The 22740-nt window shown below is 34.5% G+C and overlaps 1 protein-coding gene across 3 annotated transcripts in view; it reads left to right on the top strand.

Annotated features, from left to right (window-relative positions):
* Positions 1 to 22740, top strand: part of RB1 (RB transcriptional corepressor 1) — a 162568-nt gene that overhangs the window by 69467 nt on the left and 70361 nt on the right. For all 3 annotated transcript variants that reach the window (XM_019748050.2, XM_074329955.1, XM_019748051.2), the window contains 6 exons: positions 585 to 672; positions 17543 to 17659; positions 18932 to 18988; positions 19075 to 19106; positions 19190 to 19266; positions 20263 to 20459. In XM_019748050.2, the coding sequence (XP_019603609.2) occupies positions 585 to 672; positions 17543 to 17659; positions 18932 to 18988; positions 19075 to 19106; positions 19190 to 19266; positions 20263 to 20459 (568 nt within the window). The remainder of the gene's footprint in view (positions 1 to 584; positions 673 to 17542; positions 17660 to 18931; positions 18989 to 19074; positions 19107 to 19189; positions 19267 to 20262; positions 20460 to 22740) is intronic.

Here is a 22740-nt window from a genome sequence, read left to right as displayed (position 1 = left end):
AATTGGAACATTAATATTTAATATACCCCCCACATCCATAATATTATAGAATTAAAGAGATCTTAAGAGATTGAGTCAATTTTATGCTTTAACAATGGTGACTTCTAAAATTGTATATGCTTTCTTCTTGAAAGTCTCTGTAAAGGAGAGTCGCTTGGTTCCTTGAGTTACTAAATAACTCAGTCTTCATTTTAAATTTTTTAGTATTTAATTATAGTGGTGTTTTCTTAAAAGATTACTATTTTGATGACAGTTTATGTTTTCTCCTTAAAATGTCTTTAGTTTGACCAATTAATGTTTTATTGTTTTATTGATATATATAGTTTTAGCAGTAAATAAGTATATCAGTTCTTTAATTATAAACTCACTGATTATGAGTCCATCCTTTCTTAAATATTCAAATAAAATGTGATTCCTAAACAATAGTACACTAAGGGTTTTGTAGTTTTATTTCAGAGAACTTCTTAAAGATAAATTGGAGACAGTGAGTTTGAACATACTTTTAACTTGTGTAATAAATACACCTCATTTTTTCTTTTTTTCCTTCATTGCTTAACGCTCCTTCCTATTTTTTTTTCCTCTAGGACTGTTATGAATACTATCCAACAATTAATGATGATCTTAAATTCAGCAAGCGATCAACCATCAGAAAATCTGATTTCCTATTTTAATGTAAGCCGCGTGTGAAACATTATTTATTGTAATATCTTGCCAAAGAAATGAGAAATTAGAAGTTAAAATACTGAGTAATTTTTAAAATACCCACTTCCCAACCAACATATAATTGTCTCTTTTCTTGCTTTTTTAAACCCTCCAAATTAGATATTATTAGTAGTATTGTTTTTTTTTAGACAGTGTTACTTTTAGATTTCCTCGTGTTTACTATTTACCTTGCTCAGCATTTTTTCTTGCAATTTAGACCTCATTTCCGAGATTTTTTTTTTTTCCTACTGCAGACACATTCTAAGACTTGTGTGCTGTTTTTTTCAGGAAGATAGAATTACTGATTTTATAGAATTGAAACTTTGAATGATGCTGTTCACATTTTAAAGAAAATTACTAATCTATATTTTGGAAAGAGTATTTTTTAATGTATAATATTTTGAATGTATTTCATTTATAAATATTATAAAACAAAGTCAATCTTTGGTTATAGCTGAAAAGAATCTGCTTTGTGATATATTTTAATAGACTACAATACGAATTAGAGTATTTTAATACATCTTAATATACATTTTAATAATCATCTTGTAATGTATTTTAATTATTAAAGTTGTATAGCCCCACCTCATATGATACATATATTGAAATTTCTTTTTTTTTTTTTTTTTTTTTTTAAATTAAATTTATTGGGGTGACAATTGTTAGTAAAATTACATAGATTTCAGGTGTACAATTCTGTATTACATCATCTATAAATCCCATTGTGTGTTCATCACCCAGAGTCAGTTCTTCCATCACCATATATTCGATCCCCCTTACCCTCACCTCCCCCCCCACCCCCCTTACCCTCTGGCAACCACTAAACTATTGTCCGTGTCTATGAGTTTCTGGTTTGTCTTGTTCTTTTGTTGTTTTTGGTTTATATACCACATATCAGTGAAATCACATGGTTCTCTGCTTTTTCTGTCTGACTTGTTTCGCTCAGCATTACTCTCTCAAGATCCATCCATGTTGTCACAAATGTTCCTATATCATCTTTTCTCACTAATAGTATTCCATTGTGTATATATACCACAACTTCTTTATCCATTCATCTATCGAAGGACATTTTGGTTGTTTCCATGTCTTGGCCACCGTAAACAAAGCTGCAATGAACATTGGAGCACACGTGTCTTTATCTCTAAATGTTTTCAGATTTTTGGGTAGATACCCAGGAGAGGGATTGCTGGGTCATGAGGAACCTCCACACTGCCTTCCATAACGGCTGCACCAGTCTGCATTCCCACCAACAGTGTATGAGGGTTCCTTTTCCAACATTTGTTACTATTTGTCTTGTTGATGATAGCCATTCTGACTGGGGTGAGGTGATATCTCATTGTGGTTTTGATTTGCATTTCTCTGATGATTAGTGATGTTGAGCATTTTTTCATATGTCTATTTGCCATTTGTATGTCCTCTTTGGAGAAATGTCTCTTCAAGTCCTCTGCCCATTTTTCAATTGGGTTGTTTGTTTTTTTGTTGTTGAGTTGCATGAGTTCCTTGTATATTCTGGATACTAGCCCTTATCGGAGGCACTGTTTGCAAAAATCTTCTCCCATTCAGTTGGTGGCCTCTTTATTTTGTCAATGGTTTCTTTTGCTGTGCAGAAGCTTTTAAGTTTCATATAGTCCCATTCGTTTATTTTAGCTTTTACTTCCATTGCCTTTGGAGTCAAGTTCATAAAATGCTCTTTGAACCCAAGGTCCATAAGTTTAGTACCTATGTTTTCTTCTATGCAGTTTATTGTGTCAGGTCTTATGCTTAAGTCTTTGATCCATTTTGAATTAACTTTGGTACATGGTGACAAATAGCAGTCCAGTTTCATTCTTTTGCACGTCGCTATCCAATTCTCCCAGCACCATTTATTGAAGAGGCTGTCTTTGCTCCATTGTATGTTTTTAGCTTCTTTGTCAAAAATTATCTGTCCATATTTATGTGGTTTTATTTCTGGGTTCTCAATTCTATTCCATTGGTCTATGTGTCTGTTTTTCTGCCAATACCATGCTGTTTTGATTATTGTAGCCCTGTAGTACAGGCCAAAGTCAGGAAGTGTGATACCTCCATTATTGTTCTTTTTTCTTAAGATTGCTTTGGCTATTCGGGGTCTTTTGTGGTTCCAAAAAATCTGATGATTTTTTTGTTCTATTTCTTTAAAATATGCCATTGGGATTTTGATGGGGATTGCATTGAATCTGTATATTGCTTTGGGTAATATGGCCATTTTAACTATGTTGATTCTTCCAATCCATGAGCACGGAATGTCTTTCCATTTCTTTGTGTCTTCTTCAATTTCTTTCAAAAATGTCTTATAGTTTTCAGCATATAGGTCTTTCACATCCTTGGTTAAGTTTATTCCTAGGTATTTTATTCTTTTTGCTGCAATTGCAAAAGGAATTCTGAGATTTCATTGTTAGTATATAGGAAGGCAATGGACTTTTGTGCGTTGATTTTGTAGCCAACTTTACTGTATTCGTTGATTGTTTCTAATAGCTTTTTGGTGGAGTCTTTAGGGTTTTCTATATATAGCATCATGTCATCTGCAAAGAGTGATAATTTAACTTCTTCATTCCCAATTTGATGCCTTTTATTTCTTTCTCTTGCCTGATTGCTCTGGCAAGGACTTCCAACACTATGTTGAAAAGCAGAGGTGATAGGGGACATCCCTGTCGTGTTCCTGAACGTAGAGCAAAGGGCTTCAGTTTTTCTCCATTAATTATGAGATTAGCAGAGGGCTTGTCATATATGGCCTTTATTATGTTAAGGTATTTTCCTTCTATACCCATTTTATTAAGTGTTTTAATCATAAATGGATGTTGTATCTTGTCAAATGCTTTTTCTGCATCAATTGATATAATCATATGATTTTTGTCCTTTATTTTGTTTATGTGATGTATCACATTGATGGATTATGTTGAACCATCCTTGTGCCCGGATGAACCCCACTTGGTCGTGATGAATAATCTTTTAATGCATTGTTGTATTCGATTTGCTAGAATTTTATTTAGGATTTTTGCATCGGTATTCATTAGAGATATTGGTCTGTAGTTTTGTGCTGTCCTTACCAGGTTTTGGTATCAGGGTAATGTTGGCCTCATAAAATGAGTTAGGGAGTACTGTCTCTTCTTCAATTTTTGGAAGAGTTTGTGCAGAATTGGTATTAGATCCTCTTTGAAGGTTTGGTAGAATTCACTAGTGAAGCCATCTGGTCCCGGACTTTTGCTTTTGGGAAGGTTTTGGATGACTGATTCAATTTGGTGATCGGTCTGTTTAGATTTTCCAGTTCTTCATGGTTCAGCCTTGCAAGGCTATATGTTTCTAAGAACTTGTCCATTTCTTCTAGGTTGTTGAATTTGGTGGCATATAGTCCTTCATAGTATTCTTGGATGATCCTTTGTATTTCTGTGGTGTCCGTGATAACTTCCCCTTTTACGTTTCTGATTTTGTTAATCAGTGTCTTCTCTTTTTTTATCTTAGTAAGTCTAGCCAAGGGTTTGTCAATTTTGTTAATCTTTTCAAAGAACCAGCTCTTTGTCACATTAATTTTTTCTATTGTCTTTTTGTTCTCTATTTCATTTAGTTCTGCTCTAATTTTTTATTTCCTTTCTTCTGCTGACCTTGGGTTTTACTTGTTCTTCTTTTTCTAGTTCTTTAAGGTGTAACATGAGGTTATTTATTTGGGATTTTTCTTGTTTCTTGAGATAGGCCTGTAATGAGATAAATTTACCTCTTAAAACTGCTTTCGCTGCATCCCCAAAATTTTGGTAGGATGTATTTTCATTGTCATTTGTTTCTATGTATCTTTTGATCTCTCCTCTAATTTCTTCTTTGACCCAGTCCTTCTTTAAAAGTATGTTGTTTAGTCTCCATGTATTTGTGTTTTTTCCCGCTTTCTTTTTACAGTTGATATCCAATTTCAAAGCCTTGTGATCAGAGAATATGCATGGTATGATTTCAATCTTCTTAAATTTGTTGAGACTGATTTTATGTCCCAATATATGGTCTATCCTTGAGAATGTTCCATGTACACTAGAAAAGAATGTATAGTCTGATGTTTTAGGATGAAGTGCTCTATAAATGTCAATTATGTCCATTTCATCTAATGTGTCATTTAGGGCTACTATTTCGTTATTTATTTTCTGTTTGGATGATCTATCCATAGCTGTCAATGATGTATTTAAGTCCCCTAGTATAATTGTGTTTTGGTCAATTTCTCCCTTTAGTTCTGTTAGTAGTTGCTTGGTGTATTTTGCTCCCTGATTGGGGGCATAAATATTGATGACTGTTATGTCTTCTTGTTGTACGAGTCCCTTCACCATTATGAAATGTCCATCTTTGTCTCTTGTTATCTTTTTCACCCTGGAGTCTGTTTCATCTGATATCATTATGGCTACACCTGATTTTCTCTGGGTACCATTTGCTTGGAGTGTCAATTTCCACCCTTTCACTTTGAGTCTATGCTTGTTCTTGTAGCTGAGATGCCCTTGGAGACAGCGTATGATTAGGTTTAGTTTTTTGATCTAATCTGCTACTCTGTGCCTTTTTATTGGTGAGTTATTCCATTTGCATTTAGGGTGATTATTGATATGTAAGGATTCCCTATCATTCTGTCTTTAGTTTTCTGGTAAGACTGTGTCTCCATTGTTTGTTTGTCTTTTTGTTGTTGTCTATTATTTCTGTGTGGTGGTATTCTATGATGTTTCCCCTGTTTCTTCTTTTAGTTCAGTATATATTTCAATTCTGGATTTATTTTGAGTGGTTACCCTTAAGTTTATGTAAAAGAAAGTTTGATATTTAGAGTATTCCATTTTCTTCATTACTTTCTCCATTCCCATATTCTTCAGGCCTTTACTCTCCCCGAGTTTTGGTTGCCACAAATTGTCCCTGTTGATGGTGGTCGAATAGCCTCCTTTAGTATTTCTTGTAGTGCAGGTCGTATTAGAAAATTCCTCAGCTTCTGTATGTCTGGAAAGGTCTTTATTCCTCCTTCATATCTAAAGGATATCTTTGCTGGATATATTATTCTTGGCTCATGATTTCTCTCTTTCAATAGTTTGAATATTTGGTTCCACTCCCTCCTGGCTTGTAGAGTTTCTGCTGAAAAATCTGATGATAATCTAATGGGCTTTCCTTTGTAAGTTACTGTCTTCTTTTCCTTGGCTGCCTTGAGGATTCTTCTCTTTGTCGTTGATTTTAGACAGCTTCAATACAATGTGCCTTGGAGAAGGCCTGTTGGGATTGAGGTAACTAGGTGTTCTATTTGCTTCTTGGATTCGAGGGTCCAGTTCTGTCCACCAATTTGGGAAGTTCTCATCGACAGTTTGTTTGAATATATTCTCTGTTCCCTTCTCTTTCTTCTCCTTCTGGTTTTCCCATTATTCTTATATTGTTCTTTCTGATGGAGTCAGAAAGTTCTTGTAGAGTTCTTTCATTACTTTTAAGTCTCAAGTCTTTCTTCTTCCATCTGTGTCATTTCCAGGTTTCTAACTTTGATGTCACTGACTCTTTTTTCTATCTGGTCAACTCCACTACCTAAGCTGGTTATTTCATTCTTAATTTCTTCTATTGAGTTCTTAATCTCCAGAAATTCTATTTGGTTCTTTTTTAAAATTTCAATCCCTTTCGTAAAATGCTCATGCTGTTCTTTGATTGAGTTTCTGAGTTCCTTTAACTGCCTATCTGTGTTTTCTTGTATCTCGTTGAGTTTTTTCAGAACTGCAATCTTGAATTCTCTGTCATTTAAGTCACATATTTCTGTATCTTTAAGTGCCTTCTCTGGAGATTTTTCACTTTCTTTCTGAGTTATCTTGTTGCCTTGGTTATTCATGGCAATTACTGGTTTACTATTTCTCTTCCTAGACATCTACAGAAGTGGCTTCTGCAACAGGTTGATAGAAAGAGGTCTTTCTTTTGTTTGCCAGTACTTGTTGGTAGAATGTTTTATTATTTCTCCAACTGCAACTTATTTTCCTTCTCCCACACAGTAGTGCTATGTTTTCTCTGCACTATTCCAACTTCTCACACAATGGGGGTGGGAGACGGGCTTCTCCTCTGTTAATAGTCTAGGTCACAGGGATGTTCCAAAGCTCTTCCAGCTCCTGATTCAGAGCCCTTTCAGCAGTTCTGTTTACTCCTGCAGGATCCGCCCAGATAGGTGGGGTGAGTTGTGAGAGGTGGCCCAGAGCAATGGCGGCGACCACCACCACAGCCGGTCCTGCTTCCACAGCTCTTTGCTGGAACTAGTTGGGCTGTGAATTTGTCTGCGGTCCACAGTTCTCAAAATAGCAAATTTTCTGTTGTTTTGATCTGACACTGCTACTGTTCCGCTTCTAGCACCGGGCAGGTGGGGTTGGGGCGAGCTCTGGGAGGGGAGGGAGGGGGCGGCTAGTCTCAGTGCCTAAGGCTCCATTCTCTGCTCGGCAGTGCGGGCTTAAACCACCATTTTCAGCCTTTTTCCCTCAGTCTTTTCTCCGAGGTCTCTGCCGTGGCTGTCCCGTCTCCCTTTCCTCCTCCCTCCACTCGCGCGAATCTCCCACCTGTAGGTGATTTCAGTCGGTAGTGGGCCTCTTCGTGCTGCCTGTCTGCTGTGCAGGGAGTCCTTTGTGGAGTTTTTGTTGTTCGATTCGTTGTAAATTCCAGGGGAGCTTTACAGAGGCTCACCTCACGCCGCCATTTTTCCGGAAGTCAAAATTTCTTTTGTAACCATTTCTTTATCTTGTGTTTCTGAAAACATAGCTAAATTATTTAGCTAATTCAAACTTTTTGTAAGCACAGATTTAAGTTAGGAAATCATACCATGCTCAAATCTTAATTTTACTTTTATCATTTGATTTTTTTCGGAGTAACATACATTTCAATATAACTCTTAATTGAAGATAATTTCTAAGAATATATGGTGCTCTTTTTTTGTTAATTGTTTCATTTTTTATTAAGGTATACTTGACATGTAACATTATGTTAGATTCAAGTATACAACATAATGATTTCACATTTGTACGTACTGCAAAATGATCACTATAATAAATATAGTTAACATCTGTTACCATACTTTGTTACAATTTTTATTTTTCTTGAGATAGGGACTTTTAAGATTACTCTCTTAGCAACTTTCAAATATGCAATGCAATGTTGTTAACTATAGTCACATGCTGTACATTATATCTCCACTTACTAATTTTATAACTAGAAGTTTGTACCTTTAACTTCCTTCACCCATTTTGCCCACCCCCTGCCTCTGGCAACCACCTATTTCTTCTCTGTATCTATAAGCTTATTGTTTTGTTTTTTATTTTATTTTTTTTTAGATTCCGCATATAGTAAGATCATAAAGTATTTGTCTTTCTCTGTTTGAGTTATTTCACTTAGCATAACGTCCTTAAAGTCCATGCATGTTGTTGCAAAGGCAAAATATCCTTCTTTTTATGGCTCAGTAATATTCCACTATGTGTGTATGTGTGTGTATATAATCGTATGTATATGTGTATTTACAGAGGGTGCCAAAACATGTATACACATTTTAAGAAAGGAAAAAACTGTGTTAAAATTCTGATACTTCATATATACTGATTAAAAAAAGATGAATACAAGTCATGTTTGACTTCTGCAATTATAAGAGGTGCTCAAAGTGGTTACCATCAGAGTAATTTTAATATTGTTTTTTTTCTTTAAATTAAAGTTTATTAGGGCGACGATTGGTAGTAAAGTTACATAGATTTCAGGTACACAATTCTGTGATATATTATCTATCTCTCACATTGTGTATTTACCACCCAGAGTCAGTTCTCTTTCCTTCACCATATATTAGACCCCGTTTACCCTCTTCTAGAGCCGCGCTCCCCCCCTTATCCCCTGGTAACCCTGAAACTATTGTCAATGCCTATGAGTTTTTGTTCTTTCAATTGTTTGTCTTGTTCTTTTGTTGTTTTCAATTTATATACCACATATCAGTGAAATCATACAGTTCTCTACTTTTCCTGTCTGACTTATTTCGCTTAGCATTATAATCTCAAGAGCCATCCATGTTGTCACAAATGGTACTATTTAATCTTTTCTTACCACCAAATAGTATTCCATTGTGTATATATACCACAACTTCTTTATGCATGCATCTATCGAAGGACATTTTGGTTGTTTCCATGTCTTGGCCACTGTAAATAAAGCTGCAGTGAACATTACAGCACACTTGTCTTTATGGATAAGTGTTTTCAGATTTTTTGGGTATATACCCAGGAGAGGGATTGCTGGGTCATATGGTAATTCTATTCGTAATTTTTTGATGAACCTCCACACTGCCTTCCATAGCGGCTGCACCAGTCTGCATTCCCACCAACAGTGTACGAGGGTTCCTTTTTCTCCACAGCCTCTCCAACACTTGTTACTATTTGTCTTGTTGATGATAGCCATCCTAACCTGGTGAGGTGATATCTCATTGTGGTTTTTATTTGCATTTCTCTGATGATTAGTGATGTTGAGCATTTTTTCTTAAGTCTATTTGCCATTTGTATGTCCTCTTTGGAGAAATGTCTCTTCAGGTCCTCTGCCCGTTTTTCAATTGGTTTGTTCGTTTTGTTGTTTTTAAGTTCCTTGTATATTTTGCATATTAGCCCCTTATTGGAGGTACTGTTTGCAAAAATCTTCTTCCATTCAGTTGATTGCCTCTTTATTTTGTCAATGGTTTCTTTTGCTGTGCAGAAGCTTTTAAGTTTGCTATAGTCTCATTTGTTTATTTTAGCTTTTACTTCCCTTGCCTTTGGAGTCAAATTCATAAAATGTTCTTTGCACCCAAGGTCCATAAGTTTAGTACCTATGTTTTCTTCTATGTAGTTTATTGTTTCAGGTCTTATGCTTAAGTCTTTGATCCATTTTGAGTTAATTTTGGTACATGGTGACAGATAGCAGTCCAGTTTCATTCTTTTGCATGTGGCTTTCCAATTCTGCCAGCACCATTTATTAAAGAGGCTGTCTTTTCTCCATTGTATGTTATTTGCTTCTTTGTCAAAAAGTGTGTGTCCATATTTGTGTGGTTTTATTTCTGGGTTCTCAATTCTGTTCCATTAGTCTGTGCGTCTGTTTGTCTGCCAATACCATGCTGTTTTGATTATTGTAGCCCTGTAGTACAAGCCAAAGTCAGGAAGTGTGATACCTCCAGTATTGTTCTTTTTTCTTAGGATTACTTTGGCTATTTGGGGTCTTTTGTGGTTCCATACAAATCTGATGATTTTTTGTTCTATTTCTTTTAAAAATGCCATTGGGGTTTTGATGGGGATTGCATTAAATCTGTATATTACTTTGGGTAATATGGCCATTTTAACTGTGTTGATTCTTCCAATCCATGAGCACGGAAAGTCTTTCCATTTCTTTGTGTTTTCTTCAGTTTCTTTTAAAAATGTCTTAGTTTTCAGTATATAAGTCTTTCACATCCTTGGTTAAGTTTATTCCTAAGTATTTTATTCTTTTTGTTGTAATTGCAAAAGGAATTGTTTCTTTTAATATTTTTGTGTGAGATTTCATTGTTAGTATATAGGAATGCAATGGACTTTTGTACATTGATTTTGTAGCCTACCACATTACTGTATTCATTTATTGTTTCTAATAGCTTTTTGGTGGAGTCTTTAGGGTTTTCTATATATAGCATCATGTCATCTGCAAAGAGGGACAATTTAATTTCTTTATTCCCAATTTGGATGCCTTTTGTTTCTTTCTCTTGCCTGATTGCTCTGGCGAGGACTTCCACTACTATGTTGAAAAGCAGAGGTGATAGGGGACAGCCCTGTCATGTGTCTGAATGTAGAGCAAAGGGCTTCAGTTTATCACTGTTAATTATGATATAAGCTGAGGGTTTGTCATATGGCCTTTATTATGTTAAAGTATTTTCCTTCTATACCTGTTTTATTAAGTGTCTTAATCATAAATGGATGTTGTATCTTCTCAAATGCTTTTTCTGCATCAATTGATGTAATCATATGATTTTTGTCCTTTATTTTGTTTATGTGATGTATCACATTGATGTATTTGCGTATGTTGAACCATCCTTGTGCCCCTGGGATGAACCCCACTTGGTCGTGATGGATAATCTTTTTAATGCATTGTTGTATTCGATTTGCTAGAGTTTTGTTTAGGATTTTTGCATCTGTATTCATCAGAGATATTGGTCTGTAGTTTTCTTCTTTTGTGTTATCCTTACTAGGATTTGGTATCAGGGTAATGTTGGCCCCATAAAATGAGTTAGGAATATTGTCTCTTATTCAATTTTTTGGAAGAGTTTGAGTAGGCCAGGTATTAGATCCTCTTTGAAGTCTTGATAGAATTCACTACTGAACCCATCTGGTCCCGGACTTTTGCTTTTGGGAAGGTTTCCAGTGACTGATTCAATTTCCTTACTGATGATCGGTCTATTTGGATTTTCCAATTCTTCATGGTTCAGCCTAGGAAGGCTATATGTTTCTAAGAACTTGTCCATTTCTTCTAGGTTATTGAATTTCATGGCATATAGTCGTTGATAGTATTCTTGGATGATCCTTTGTATTTTTGTGGCATCCATAATAACTTCCCCTCTTTCATTTCTGATTTTGTTTATTAGTGTCTTTTCTCTTTTTATCTTCGTGAGTCTAGCCAAGGGTTTGTCAATTTTACTAATCTTTTCAAAGAATCAGCTCTTTGTCACATTTGCTTTTCTATTGTCTTTTTGTTCTCTATTTCACTTAGTTTTACTCTGATTTTTATTTCCTTTCTTCTGCTGACCTTGGGTTTCATTTGTTCTTTTTCTAGTTCCTTAAGTTATAACGTGAGGTTATTTGTTTGTGATTTTTCTTGTGTCTTGAGATAGGCCTGTAATGATATAAATTTCCCTCTTAAAACTGCTTTCCCTGCATCCGAAAAATTTTGGTAGGATGTATTTTCATTCTCATTTGTTTCTATGTATCTTTTGATCTCTCCTCTTATTACTCCCTGAGCTGGTTGTTCTTTAAAAGTATGTTGTTTAATCTCCACGTATTTGTGGTTTTTCCTGTTTTCTTTTTGCTGTTGATATCCAATTTCAAAGCCTTGTGATCAGAGAATATGCTTGGTATGATTTCAATCTTCTTAAATTTGCTGAGGCTGATTTTATGTCCCAATATATGGTCTATCCTTGAGAATGTTCCATGTACACTAGAAAAAATGTATAGTCTGGTGTTCTAGGATGAAGTGCTCTATAAATGTCAATTATGTCCATTTCATCTAATGTGTCATTTAGGGCTCCTATTTCTTTATTTATTTTCTGTTTAGATGATCTAGCCATAGCTATCAATGATGTATTTAGGTCCCCTAGTATAATTGTGTTTTGGTCAATTTCTTCCTTTAGTTCTGTTAGTAGCTGCTTGGTATATTTTGGTGCTCCCTGATTGGGGGCATAAATATTGATGACTGTTATGTCTTCTTGTTGTATAGTCCCCTTTATCATTATGAAATGTCCATCTTTGTCTGTTGTTACCTGTTAGTCTGTTTCATCTATATCAGTATGGCTACACCTGATTTTCTCTGGATACCATTTGCTTGGAGTGTCAATTTCCATCCTTTCACTTTGAGTCTATGTTTGTTCTTGTAGCTGAGATGCGTCTCTTGGAGGCAGCTTATGGTTGGGTTTAGTTTTTTGATCCAATCTGCTACTCTGTGCCTTTTTGTTGGTGAGTTCAGTCCATTTACAGTTAGGGTGATTATCGACATGTGAGGATTTCCTATCATTCCATCTTTAGTTTTCTGGTAAAACTGTGTGTCCATTGTTTCTTTGCCTTTTTTGCTGTTGTCTGTTATTTCTGTGAGGTGGTATTCTATGATTTTCCCTCTGTTTCTTCTTTTATTACAGTATATATTTCAGTTCTGGATTTTTTTTGAGTTGTTACCATTAAATTTATGTAAAAGAAAGTTTGATATTTACAGTATTCCGTTTTCTTCAGCATGCTTACTTTCTCCATTCCCATATTCTTGTTCAGGCCTTTACTCTCCCCCCTTTTGTGTTTTGGTTGCCACAAATTATTCCTATTGATGCTGGTTGAATAGACTCCTTAAGTATTTCTTGTAGTGTAGGTCGTATGTTAGAAAAATCCCTCAGCTTCTGTATATCTGGAAAGGTCTTTATTCCTCCTTCATAGCTAAAGGATATCTTTGCTGGATATATTATTCTTGGCTCATAATTTCTCTCTTTCAATAGTTTGAATACTTGGTTCCACTCCCTCCTGGCTTGTAGAGTTTCTGCTGAAAAATCTGATGATAATCTAATGGGCTTTCCTTTGTAGGTTACCGTCTTCTTTTCACTGGCTGCCTTGAGGATTCTTTCTTTGTCGTTGATTTTAGACAGCTTCAATACAATGTGCCTTGGAGAAGGCCTGTTGGGGTTGAGGTAATTAGGTGTTCTATTTGCTTCTTGGATTCGAGGATCCAGGTCTTTCCACAAGTTTGGGAAGTTCTCAACTATTTGTTTGAATACACTCTGTGTTCCCTTCTCTCTTTCTTCTCTTTCTGGTATGCCCATTATTCTTATATTCCTCTTTCAGATGGAGTCAGAAAGTTCTTGTAGAGTTCTTTCATTTCTTTTAAGTCTCAATTCTCTCTTCTTCCATCTGAATAATCTCCAGGTTTCTATCTTTGATGTCACTGATTCTTTCCTCCATCTGGTCAACTCTACTACCTAAGCTGGCTATTTCATTCTACATTTCTTTTATTGAGTTCTTAATCTCCAGAAATACTGTTTGTTTCTTTTTTAAAATTTCAATCTCGTTGGGAAAATGTTCATTTTGTTCTTTGATTATGTTTCTGAGTTTATTAAACTGCCTGTCTGTGTTTTCTTGCATCCCGTTTAGTTTTTTAAGAACTGCAATCTTGAATTCTCTGTCATTTAAGTCACATATTTCCATATCTTTGTTCCTTTTCTGGAGACTTTTCATTTTCTTCCTGAGCTGTCTTGTTGCCTTTGTTATTCATGGCATATAATGATTTACTATTTCTCTTCCTAGGCATCTATAGGAGTGAGTTCTGTAACAGGTTGATAGAAAGAGGTCTTTGTTTTGTTTTCCAGTAGGTATTGGTAGAATGTTTTATTTTTTCTCTGACTGCAGCCTTTTATTCTCTCTCACACTGTAGTGTTATGTTTTCTCTGCAGTATTCTGGCTTCTCCACAATGGGGGAATTCCCTGGAAGGTGGGCTTCCCCTCTGTGAACAGTTCCCCTGAGTCATATGGTGCTGCCTCTGTGGAGGGATGTGGAGAGCTTCTGAAGTTCCAGAGCTCTTCATGCACCAGATTCAGAGCCCATGTTTTTCAGCAACTCTGTTTACTATCTGTCCCCAGATAGGTGTGAACAGGAGTGGAGTGGGTTGTGAGAGGTGGCCCAGAGCAATGGCGGCGACCACCACCACAGCCAGTCCTGCTTCCAAAGCTCCCTCCCCTTTGCTGGAACTAGCTGGGCTGCGAATCAGTGTCTGCGGACCACAGTTCTCAGAACTGCAAATATTGTGTTGTTCTGACACTGCTACTGTTCCACTTCTAGCACTGGGCGGGTGGGGGCAGGGCGAGCTCTGGGAGGGGAGGGAGGGGGCGGCTAGTCTCAGTGCCTAAGGCTTCCGTTCTCTGCTTGGCAGTGAGGGCTTAAACCACCATTTTCAGCCTTCTTCCCTCAGTCTTTTCTCTGAGGTCTCTGCCTTGAGCGTTGGGTTCAGCTGTGTTATATGCTGCCCCCTCAGCCCTGTGGGCCATAAACGGACCCCTAGCAGTCTGAGTTCTTCCCTCTCCTGCAGCTGTGGTAGTTCCGGGATGCAGCGCAAGCTGGGAGCACTGAGCTAGGTCTGCGTCCTGCGCCTGCGCGGCTCCGTCTCCATACTCCTCCCTTCCCTCCTCACCCATTCATGCACTTTGCCCATCTTCAGATGATTTCGGTAGTGAGCCTCTTCGTGTTGCCTGTCTGCTGTGCAGGGAGTCCTTCATGGAGTTATAGTTGTTCAATTTTTTGTAAATTCCAGGGGAGATTTCAAGAGGCTCACCTCACTCTGCCATTTGTATCCATATTGTTTTTTTTTCCATTCTTAAAATATGTATACCTTTTTTTTTGGCACCCTCTGTGTTTAAGTGAGTATATACATTCACACACACCCATATACACACACACCAATTTTGCTTTATTCATTTATCCATTGATGGACACTTAGGTTGTTTGCATATCTTGACTGCTATAAATAATGCTGCAGTGAACATGGGGGTGCATATATCTTTTTGAGACAGTGTTTTTGTGTTCTTCAGATAAATACCTAGAAGTGGAATTGCTGGATCATAATATGGCAGTTCTATTTTTAATTTTTTGAGGAATTTCCATACTGTTCTTTGTAGTGGGAGCACCAATTTACAATCCCATTAACAGTGCACAAGGGTTCCCTTTCCTCCATGTCCTCACCAACACTTGTTATTTCTTCTCTTTTTAATAATGGCCATTTTAAAAGATGTGAGGTGATATCTCATTGTGGTTCTGCTTTGCATTTCTCTAATGATTAGTGATGTGGACCTTTATTTCATGAAACAGCTGTATGTTCTTTTTGGATAAGTGTCTGTTCAGATCTTCTGCTCATTTTTAAACTTGATCCTTTTTTTTTTTTAATTGAGTTTTATGAGTTCTTTATATATTTTTGGCATTAATCCCTTGTTAGATGTATGATTTGCAAATATTTTCTCCTATTACTAGGTTGCCTTTTCATTTTATTCATTTTTCATGTTCTTTTTTTTTTTTTTTTGGCTGTACAGAAGCCTTTTAGTTTGATGTAGTCCCACTTTTTTCATTTTTGCTTTCATTGCCTTTTCTTTTGGTGTCAGATTCAGAATATCTCCAATAGTGATATCAAGGAGCTACAAACCTATGTTTTCTTCAAGGAGTTTTATGGTGTCTTACATTCAAGTGTTTAATACATTTTGAGTTGACTTTTGAGTATGGTGTAAGATAGTGGTCAAGTTTTACTCTTTTGTATGTGGCTGTCCAGTTTTCTCTGCACTACCTATTGAAGAGACTTTCCTTTCTCCATTCTGAATTCTTGGCTTCTTGCCACAAGTCAGTTGATGACGTGTGGGTTTAGTTCTCTGGGGTCTCTATTCTGTTCCATTGATCTATATGTCTGTTTCTATGCCAGTAACTTGCTGTTTTGATTACAATAGCTTTATAATATAGTTTGAAATCAGGAAGTGTGATGCCTCCAGCCTTGTTCTTCTTTCTCAAGACTGCTTTGGCTATTTGGGTTATTTTGTGGTTCATACAAATTTTAGGATTGTTTATTCTATGTTTATGAAAAATGCCATTGAAATTATCATAAGGATTGCACTGAACCTGTAGATTGCTTTGGATAGTATGAACATTTTAACACTATTAATTCTTTCAATCCATGAGCATTGAATATCTTTCCTTTTATTTGTGTTTTCAGTTTCTTTAATCAGTGTCACAGTTTTCAGTGTACAGGACTTTCACCTACTTGTTTAAATTTTTTCCTCTGTATTTTATTCTTTGTGATGCATTTGTAAATGGGGCCAGTTTCTTAATTTTTCTTTCTTACAGTTTTTTATTAGCGTATTGAAACACAACTGACTTTTATATATTGATTTTGTATCCTGCAACATTACTGAATTTGTTCTCACAGTTTTTTTGTGGACTCTTTTGGGTTTTCTATATATAATAATATCATATCATCTGCAAATAGTGGCAGTTTTTATTTTTCCTCTTCAATCTGTATGCCTTTTATTTCTTTTTTTTATTACCTTATTGCTCGGGCTGGTACTTTCAGTCCTTATCTTATTTTTGATCTTAGAGGAAAAGCTTTCAGCCTTTTACCATTGAGTAAGATGATGCTGACTATGGTCCTTCCATGTATAGCCTTTAGTATGTTGAGATACATTCCCTCAGTACCTGCTCTGTTGAGAATTATTATCATAAGTGGATGTTGAATTTTATTAAATGTTTTTTCTGCATCTGTTGAGATGATTATATGATTTGTATCCTTCGTTTTGTTAATGTGATGTATTACATTGACTGATTTATGAATGTTGAACCATCCTTGCATCCCTGGAATAAATCCCACATGATCGTGGTGTATGATTCTTTTAATGTGTTGTTGAATCTGGTTTGCTAATACGTTGTCAAGGATTTTTGCATAAGTGTTCATCAGGAATGATGGCCTGTAATTTTCTTTTCTTCTGGCATCCTTGTCTGGTTTTGGTATATGGTAATTCTGGCCTCATAAAATGGCTTTTGGAAGAGTTCACTCTTCTACTTTTTTAGAAGAGTTTGAGAAGGGTTGGTATTAATTCTCCTTTGAATGTTTGGTAGAATTCACCAGTAAAGCCAAATGGTCTTGGACTTTTGTTTGTTGGGAGATTTTTGATCTCTGATTTACTTTCCTTACTAGTAGTGGGTCTATTTTACCATGATTCCATCTTAGAAGTTGGTTTGTTTCTAGGAATTTAATCATTTCCTCTAGGTTGTCGAATATGTTGGTATATCATTGTTCATAGTAATCTCTTATGGTCCTGTGTCTTTCTGTGTTCTGTTGTAATGTTCATGAGGTTCCTTTTTGATGGACAAAAGAGCTAACAAATCTATTCCCTAACCTTTTTGCAGAAAATTTAGATAATAGTTTTTCAGTTGTACTCTTGAATTTTTTTGTCACTACAATTTGAAAATGAAATTCTATATGTTCATATTTTTTAGAAGTTGTGTTTACTTATTATTGTAGAAATGTTTTCACAGTATAAACATTTGAAAGTGAAAAATCATATAGACAATATGTTAATTTTGATTAAACAATATTCTCCATATTGATTTTTGTTTTTCCTTGTTAAAGAACTGTACAGTGAATCCGAAGGAAAGTATCCTGAAGAGACTGAAGGATATTGGATATATCTTTAAAGAGAAATTTGCTAAAGCTGTGGGACAGGGATGTATAGAAATTGGGTCACAGGTAACTTGAGTTCATTTTGATTACTGCCACTATATTTCAAATGTATGCATCTGTCCAAAATGTGTAACTACTATTATGGTATTTGTCCAATAGTATAAAATACTGGCAGATACTCTATGCTATGCTGCCTGTCTGTGTATGCTGCTATTTATGAAAAACTTTATGGGAAAATGTCCCTCACTCCATTATAAAACAGAAAGTAAACATGTAGAAAATTTTAGAAAAATCAAGTAAGAAAAAAGTTAAAATCTTTGATACTGTTAAATTTTTGTTGAATATGCTCTGACTTCTACACTTAGGAATATTCACGTATGCATATACTTATATGAATGGGATCATATTATACATGTCATTTATCAATAATACTATTTTTACTATTACTATTATTATTTCAGAAAATCTGAAACTAATTTATTGGGTAAGAGTATGGGCTCTGGATTAGAACCGTCTGGTTCTACCGTTATAATCAGTCATTTAAATTGTCTGCGATTCAGGTTTTTATATTTGTTTTGCTTTGTTGTGTGGCATTAATGAGGTAATATAATATAAAATATGTTTGAAACTGTATTCTGCTATACGCATTTATTTCGGTGTTGTGAGGTTATGTTTGATGCCATGAGTATTTTAAACAATTGTACTTAGAAGTTCATTTTGTTTGTATACAAAATTTGTGCTCATAATTTGAAATGAAGGAATATGGTTTGTGTGTGAGCATGTATGTATCTGCATGTGTGTATCTCTCAAATTTGGTTATTCTTCAAACTCTAATGGGAACTAATTATTGGTTAAAACTTTTTGCTGCTAAGATCAGTTGAATCTGATTTTTGCCTTTGCCAGTTTTATGGACAGAGACTGTTTTTTGAACCCTAGACAGCTATCTTGAAAATACATGTCGTAGGTCACAAAAAACATTACATTAATATGTAAAATAGTACCATGTATATTATACACACACACACACATATAATATAAAGTAGTATATATGTGATATATATAATAATTTTATACATATTTATATATTTATATATTATAAAATTATATATGATGTAGACATGAATGGAGGAAAACAAAGTGTGGGACCTCCCCTCTTCATAATTTTTGGGGAATGTCATTTTATATGGAAGCTTTGAGTTTAGACAAGCTAACATTTGTGATTTCTTGAGCTATGTTCCTAATAAGGTTCTGAAATGTATTTCAGGAGAAAACTTTTTAAAAATTAATTATTGTGATTTTCTGAAATAGTAGAATCTAATTCTTTTTCTTTGTTTGTAGCGATACAAACTTGGAGTTCGATTGTATTACCGAGTAATGGAATCCATGCTTAAATCAGTAAGTTACAAAGAAAATAATAGAAAACAAATTTAATGTTGATATAAAAAAGATTTTAGTTAAACATTATTTCGTATCTGTTTCAGGAAGAAGAACGATTATCCATTCAAAATTTTAGGTAAATTTTTTAGTTTTAGGAAAACAATTTCTTTGTATAGAAGTAAATGTTTCAAGAATAATTGTTTTTTTCTTTTCGTTTAGCAAACTCCTGAATGACAACATCTTTCATATGTCTTTGTTGGCATGCGCTCTTGAGGTTGTAATGGCTACATATAGCAGTAAGTTAAATTTTAGTAAATAAACATTTTAGTTTAACTTAAAGTTAAAAAGAAACTTATCTAAGGTGTGGTGTGTTTTTTTTTGGGGGGGTGGAGTTAAGAAGAATTACATATTTTAGATCAGTATATACTGAAGAACGTAATTGGTCACCATAAACCATTTAACTGGCTTACTATCTGAATTATTTCAGGTCATCTTGGAAGTAGTATTTCACTAGGCTCTTATTCTGGGCTATACCGAATCCAGGCAGTGTACCTGTTGAAACCCCGTCAAAGATTTATGAGATTTTAAAATCCAAAGGAGTGAGTACTAAGGAGTAGCATCCACTCATATGGAAACACTGCTCTAGACTCTAAGATCATGTGACCAGAGGTTGGAGCCAGAATCCACCAGCTAAACATAAAAGAAGCCACTGAGAGTGATTTTTAAATCCAATTTTAAACATGTATTATTTTGCAAATAATGTTGCAAATGTTAAATACTTCTGTTTGCAAAAGAAGATTTATCTAATGATACAAATATACAATGAAAGAGAAACTTAAATTAGTAAACAAATATGAAAAACTGAATCCTCATTAATAACTAAGAAATGCACGTTTAAAAGAGATAACCATTTTCTAATCAGTGAAATTAGCAAAATCTTAAAGAATCCTTCCCTCCCCCAACCAAGGATTAAAGAGACAGTTAAAATGGGTACTAATGCATTGCTGGTTAGATATTAAACCTGTCTCTGATGGAAGTTTGGGTTATTTAAACCTTTGACAATTTGATATAAGCTATGAACCCTCTGTCAAGGAAAAACATGCATACATACACTCAAAATTTTGAAACCTATTTCCTAGGAGTCTGTAGGCTCCAGAACAAAAAATTCTGCTCTAAATATATTTTTTGTTTAGTGTTTCTAGTATGTTTTACTTTTTGTTTGATAAAACCTTCCAACCGAAAAATACATAGTTCATTTCATACCTAAGTTACATTTTTTCTTTCATTTTTAGGAAGTACATCTCAGAATCTTGATACTGGAACAGATTTGTCCTTCCCATGGATTCTGAATGTACTTAATTTAAAAGCCTTTGATTTTTACAAAGTGATTGAAAGTTTTATCAAAGCAGAAGCCAACTTGACCAGAGATATGATAAAACATTTAGAACGATGTGAACATCGAATCATGGAATCCCTTGCATGGCTCTCAGTAAGTAACTAGCTAAAATAATTAAAGATATTTATATGCATATGGCTAACAGTTATCTGTTAGTGGGAGGTATGAGTTAAAATTTGCCTCAAGAGCAAATACGCAGTTTCATGAATAATGTGTTTTCGGTGTACAGCCCAAGAATCAAGTGGAATATTAGAATGGAGTTTTCTTTTATTTGAGCTCCCCAGACCATCTGACATAGTGATTTATTTAGGAAAAGCTTTTCTTAAAGCATGGCACTTTAAAAGAAAGCTGAATTCTTTATAAAATATTTTGCTCATTTGCTTAAAATAGAGGTATTGTATTTGAAAATGTAAATGTCTGCTTTTAAATTCTAACAAAACGATAAAATTTTTGAGATTATCCTAACTTAGATGATTTTAAATAGTGTAGTTTTTTTAGTTCAATTTAGTTGGATTATATATATATATATTTTTTTCCCCTGCTGTTAGATAGTCCAAAAAACTGCACTATTGTTCAATTACAGTTAATGTTTATAGCATTACAGATAGGGCACAAATCATATTTTCTAGGTATCCTATTTATAGTATACAAGCAAGCTATTGATAAGACTTTTGTTTTAGTAAAGGTGGCATTTTCTGTGTAGTAATAGAAAAATATTTGTTTGAAGTTCTTTTATTAAGTTCTTTAAATCCGTGTAGTTGAGTAAAACTGTGAATTTGTTGATTAATATAGGGTTGGTTTTTTTAAAAACTGTGTGGCATGCTAAGTATATATCTTTTTATTTACCTGTATGCCAGTATATAGAAATGGCAGTGAAAAAAATTAAGACTTTTAATTACATTAGAATCCTAATTTGGACATGTAACCTTAATTTTAATTTACTGATGTTTTAAAAACTTAATGGCTAAGAGATAACTTATTTCTTAGAGTTTTCTTGTATTGCCATATAGACAGAGTGGATAGAAAGGGAGAGAAGTAGGAGAAGTTGATAGAAAAACATTCCATTGCTATTATTGAACTTAATTAACTCCTTTACAGGAGCTTTCACTTTATAAGCAAAGGAGCAGTTAAGAGAAAACTGAGAATCTGAGAGACTAAAAGAAAGTAGCAAAAATAAATAGATAAAGAAATGAATAAAGTAAGTAGAGAGTACTTTTCAGAGGATGACGTGCCCTTTCCTTGTAGAAATTGAAATGGTGACATTTACTGTATCATCTGAAAATGACTATTCCCATTTCTATTAGAGAATTAATTTTATTTCCTTCCGGATACATCTGGTATATGCCTTGCATTGTGGTAGACATTGTGAGGATACATAAAAGACATGAACTCTGAAAATTGTTCAGGAAATAGTAGATATTTACAATTTAAAAATTGCTTGCACTCAAGCCTGTTTAATACATTTAATAGTGCTCTAGGATTCTAAACAGTATTCCTTTATTTTTGAGTATTTTTGGAGAAAAAGTGACTTGCCCAAAATACGGAAAAGAATACATGTTATTAATAATAAAATGACGTGGAAGTCATAAACCTCTGAATTTAAAGCCTAAGTGTAGTGTATCTTTAGGGCATATATTGTAGACTATTTATATTGTCATATATTTAATTTCTGAATTTTAAAAAAATCACCTATTACTTTTTAAATAATAAAAAGAATAGAGTGGTAGATAAGTCATGCCACACAAATAGAATACTGTGAATTTTTCCTGTGAGAATTGACATTTTAGAGAAGGGACATTCCATAGATATTTGAACTTTCACAGACGTTAAGCTTTTTTTTAAACTGAACTATAATGTATATACTGAAAAGTATATATCACAAGTTACAGTTCAATGAATTTTTCACAAATTGAACACACCCATGTTACCAACACCCAGATCAAGAATTAGCACAAATTTTGATAATCATTTGATTCTGTATCACAAAAATTTCTCATTAAATTATAATGATTCATAAGCGCATATATTGATAAGAACATATTCAAAGTGCTGTACCAAGGGAAGCATTAAGTGAAGTACTACTTACCTCCCCCCGCCAAATAATTTAATAAAAGAACTTTTTTTTTTGATGTTTGATATTTATTTTATTTTTATTTTTCAATTACAGTTGACATTCAATATTATATTAGTTTCAGGTGTACAGCATAGTGGTTAGACATTAACATAGCATACGAAATGATCGCCCTGATGTCTTGCACCGATCTGGCACCATACATAGTTATTATTATATTATTGACTATATTCTTTATACTGTAATTTACATCTCCATAACTGTTTTGTAACCACCAATTTGTACTTCTTAATCCCTTCTTTT

Source organism: Rhinolophus sinicus, linkage group LG04 (genome assembly GCF_036562045.2).
Source record: "Rhinolophus sinicus isolate RSC01 linkage group LG04, ASM3656204v1, whole genome shotgun sequence".
Lineage (NCBI taxonomy): Eukaryota > Metazoa > Chordata > Mammalia > Chiroptera > Rhinolophidae > Rhinolophus > Rhinolophus sinicus.
This window is presented reverse-complemented; position numbering and strand designations above follow the sequence as displayed.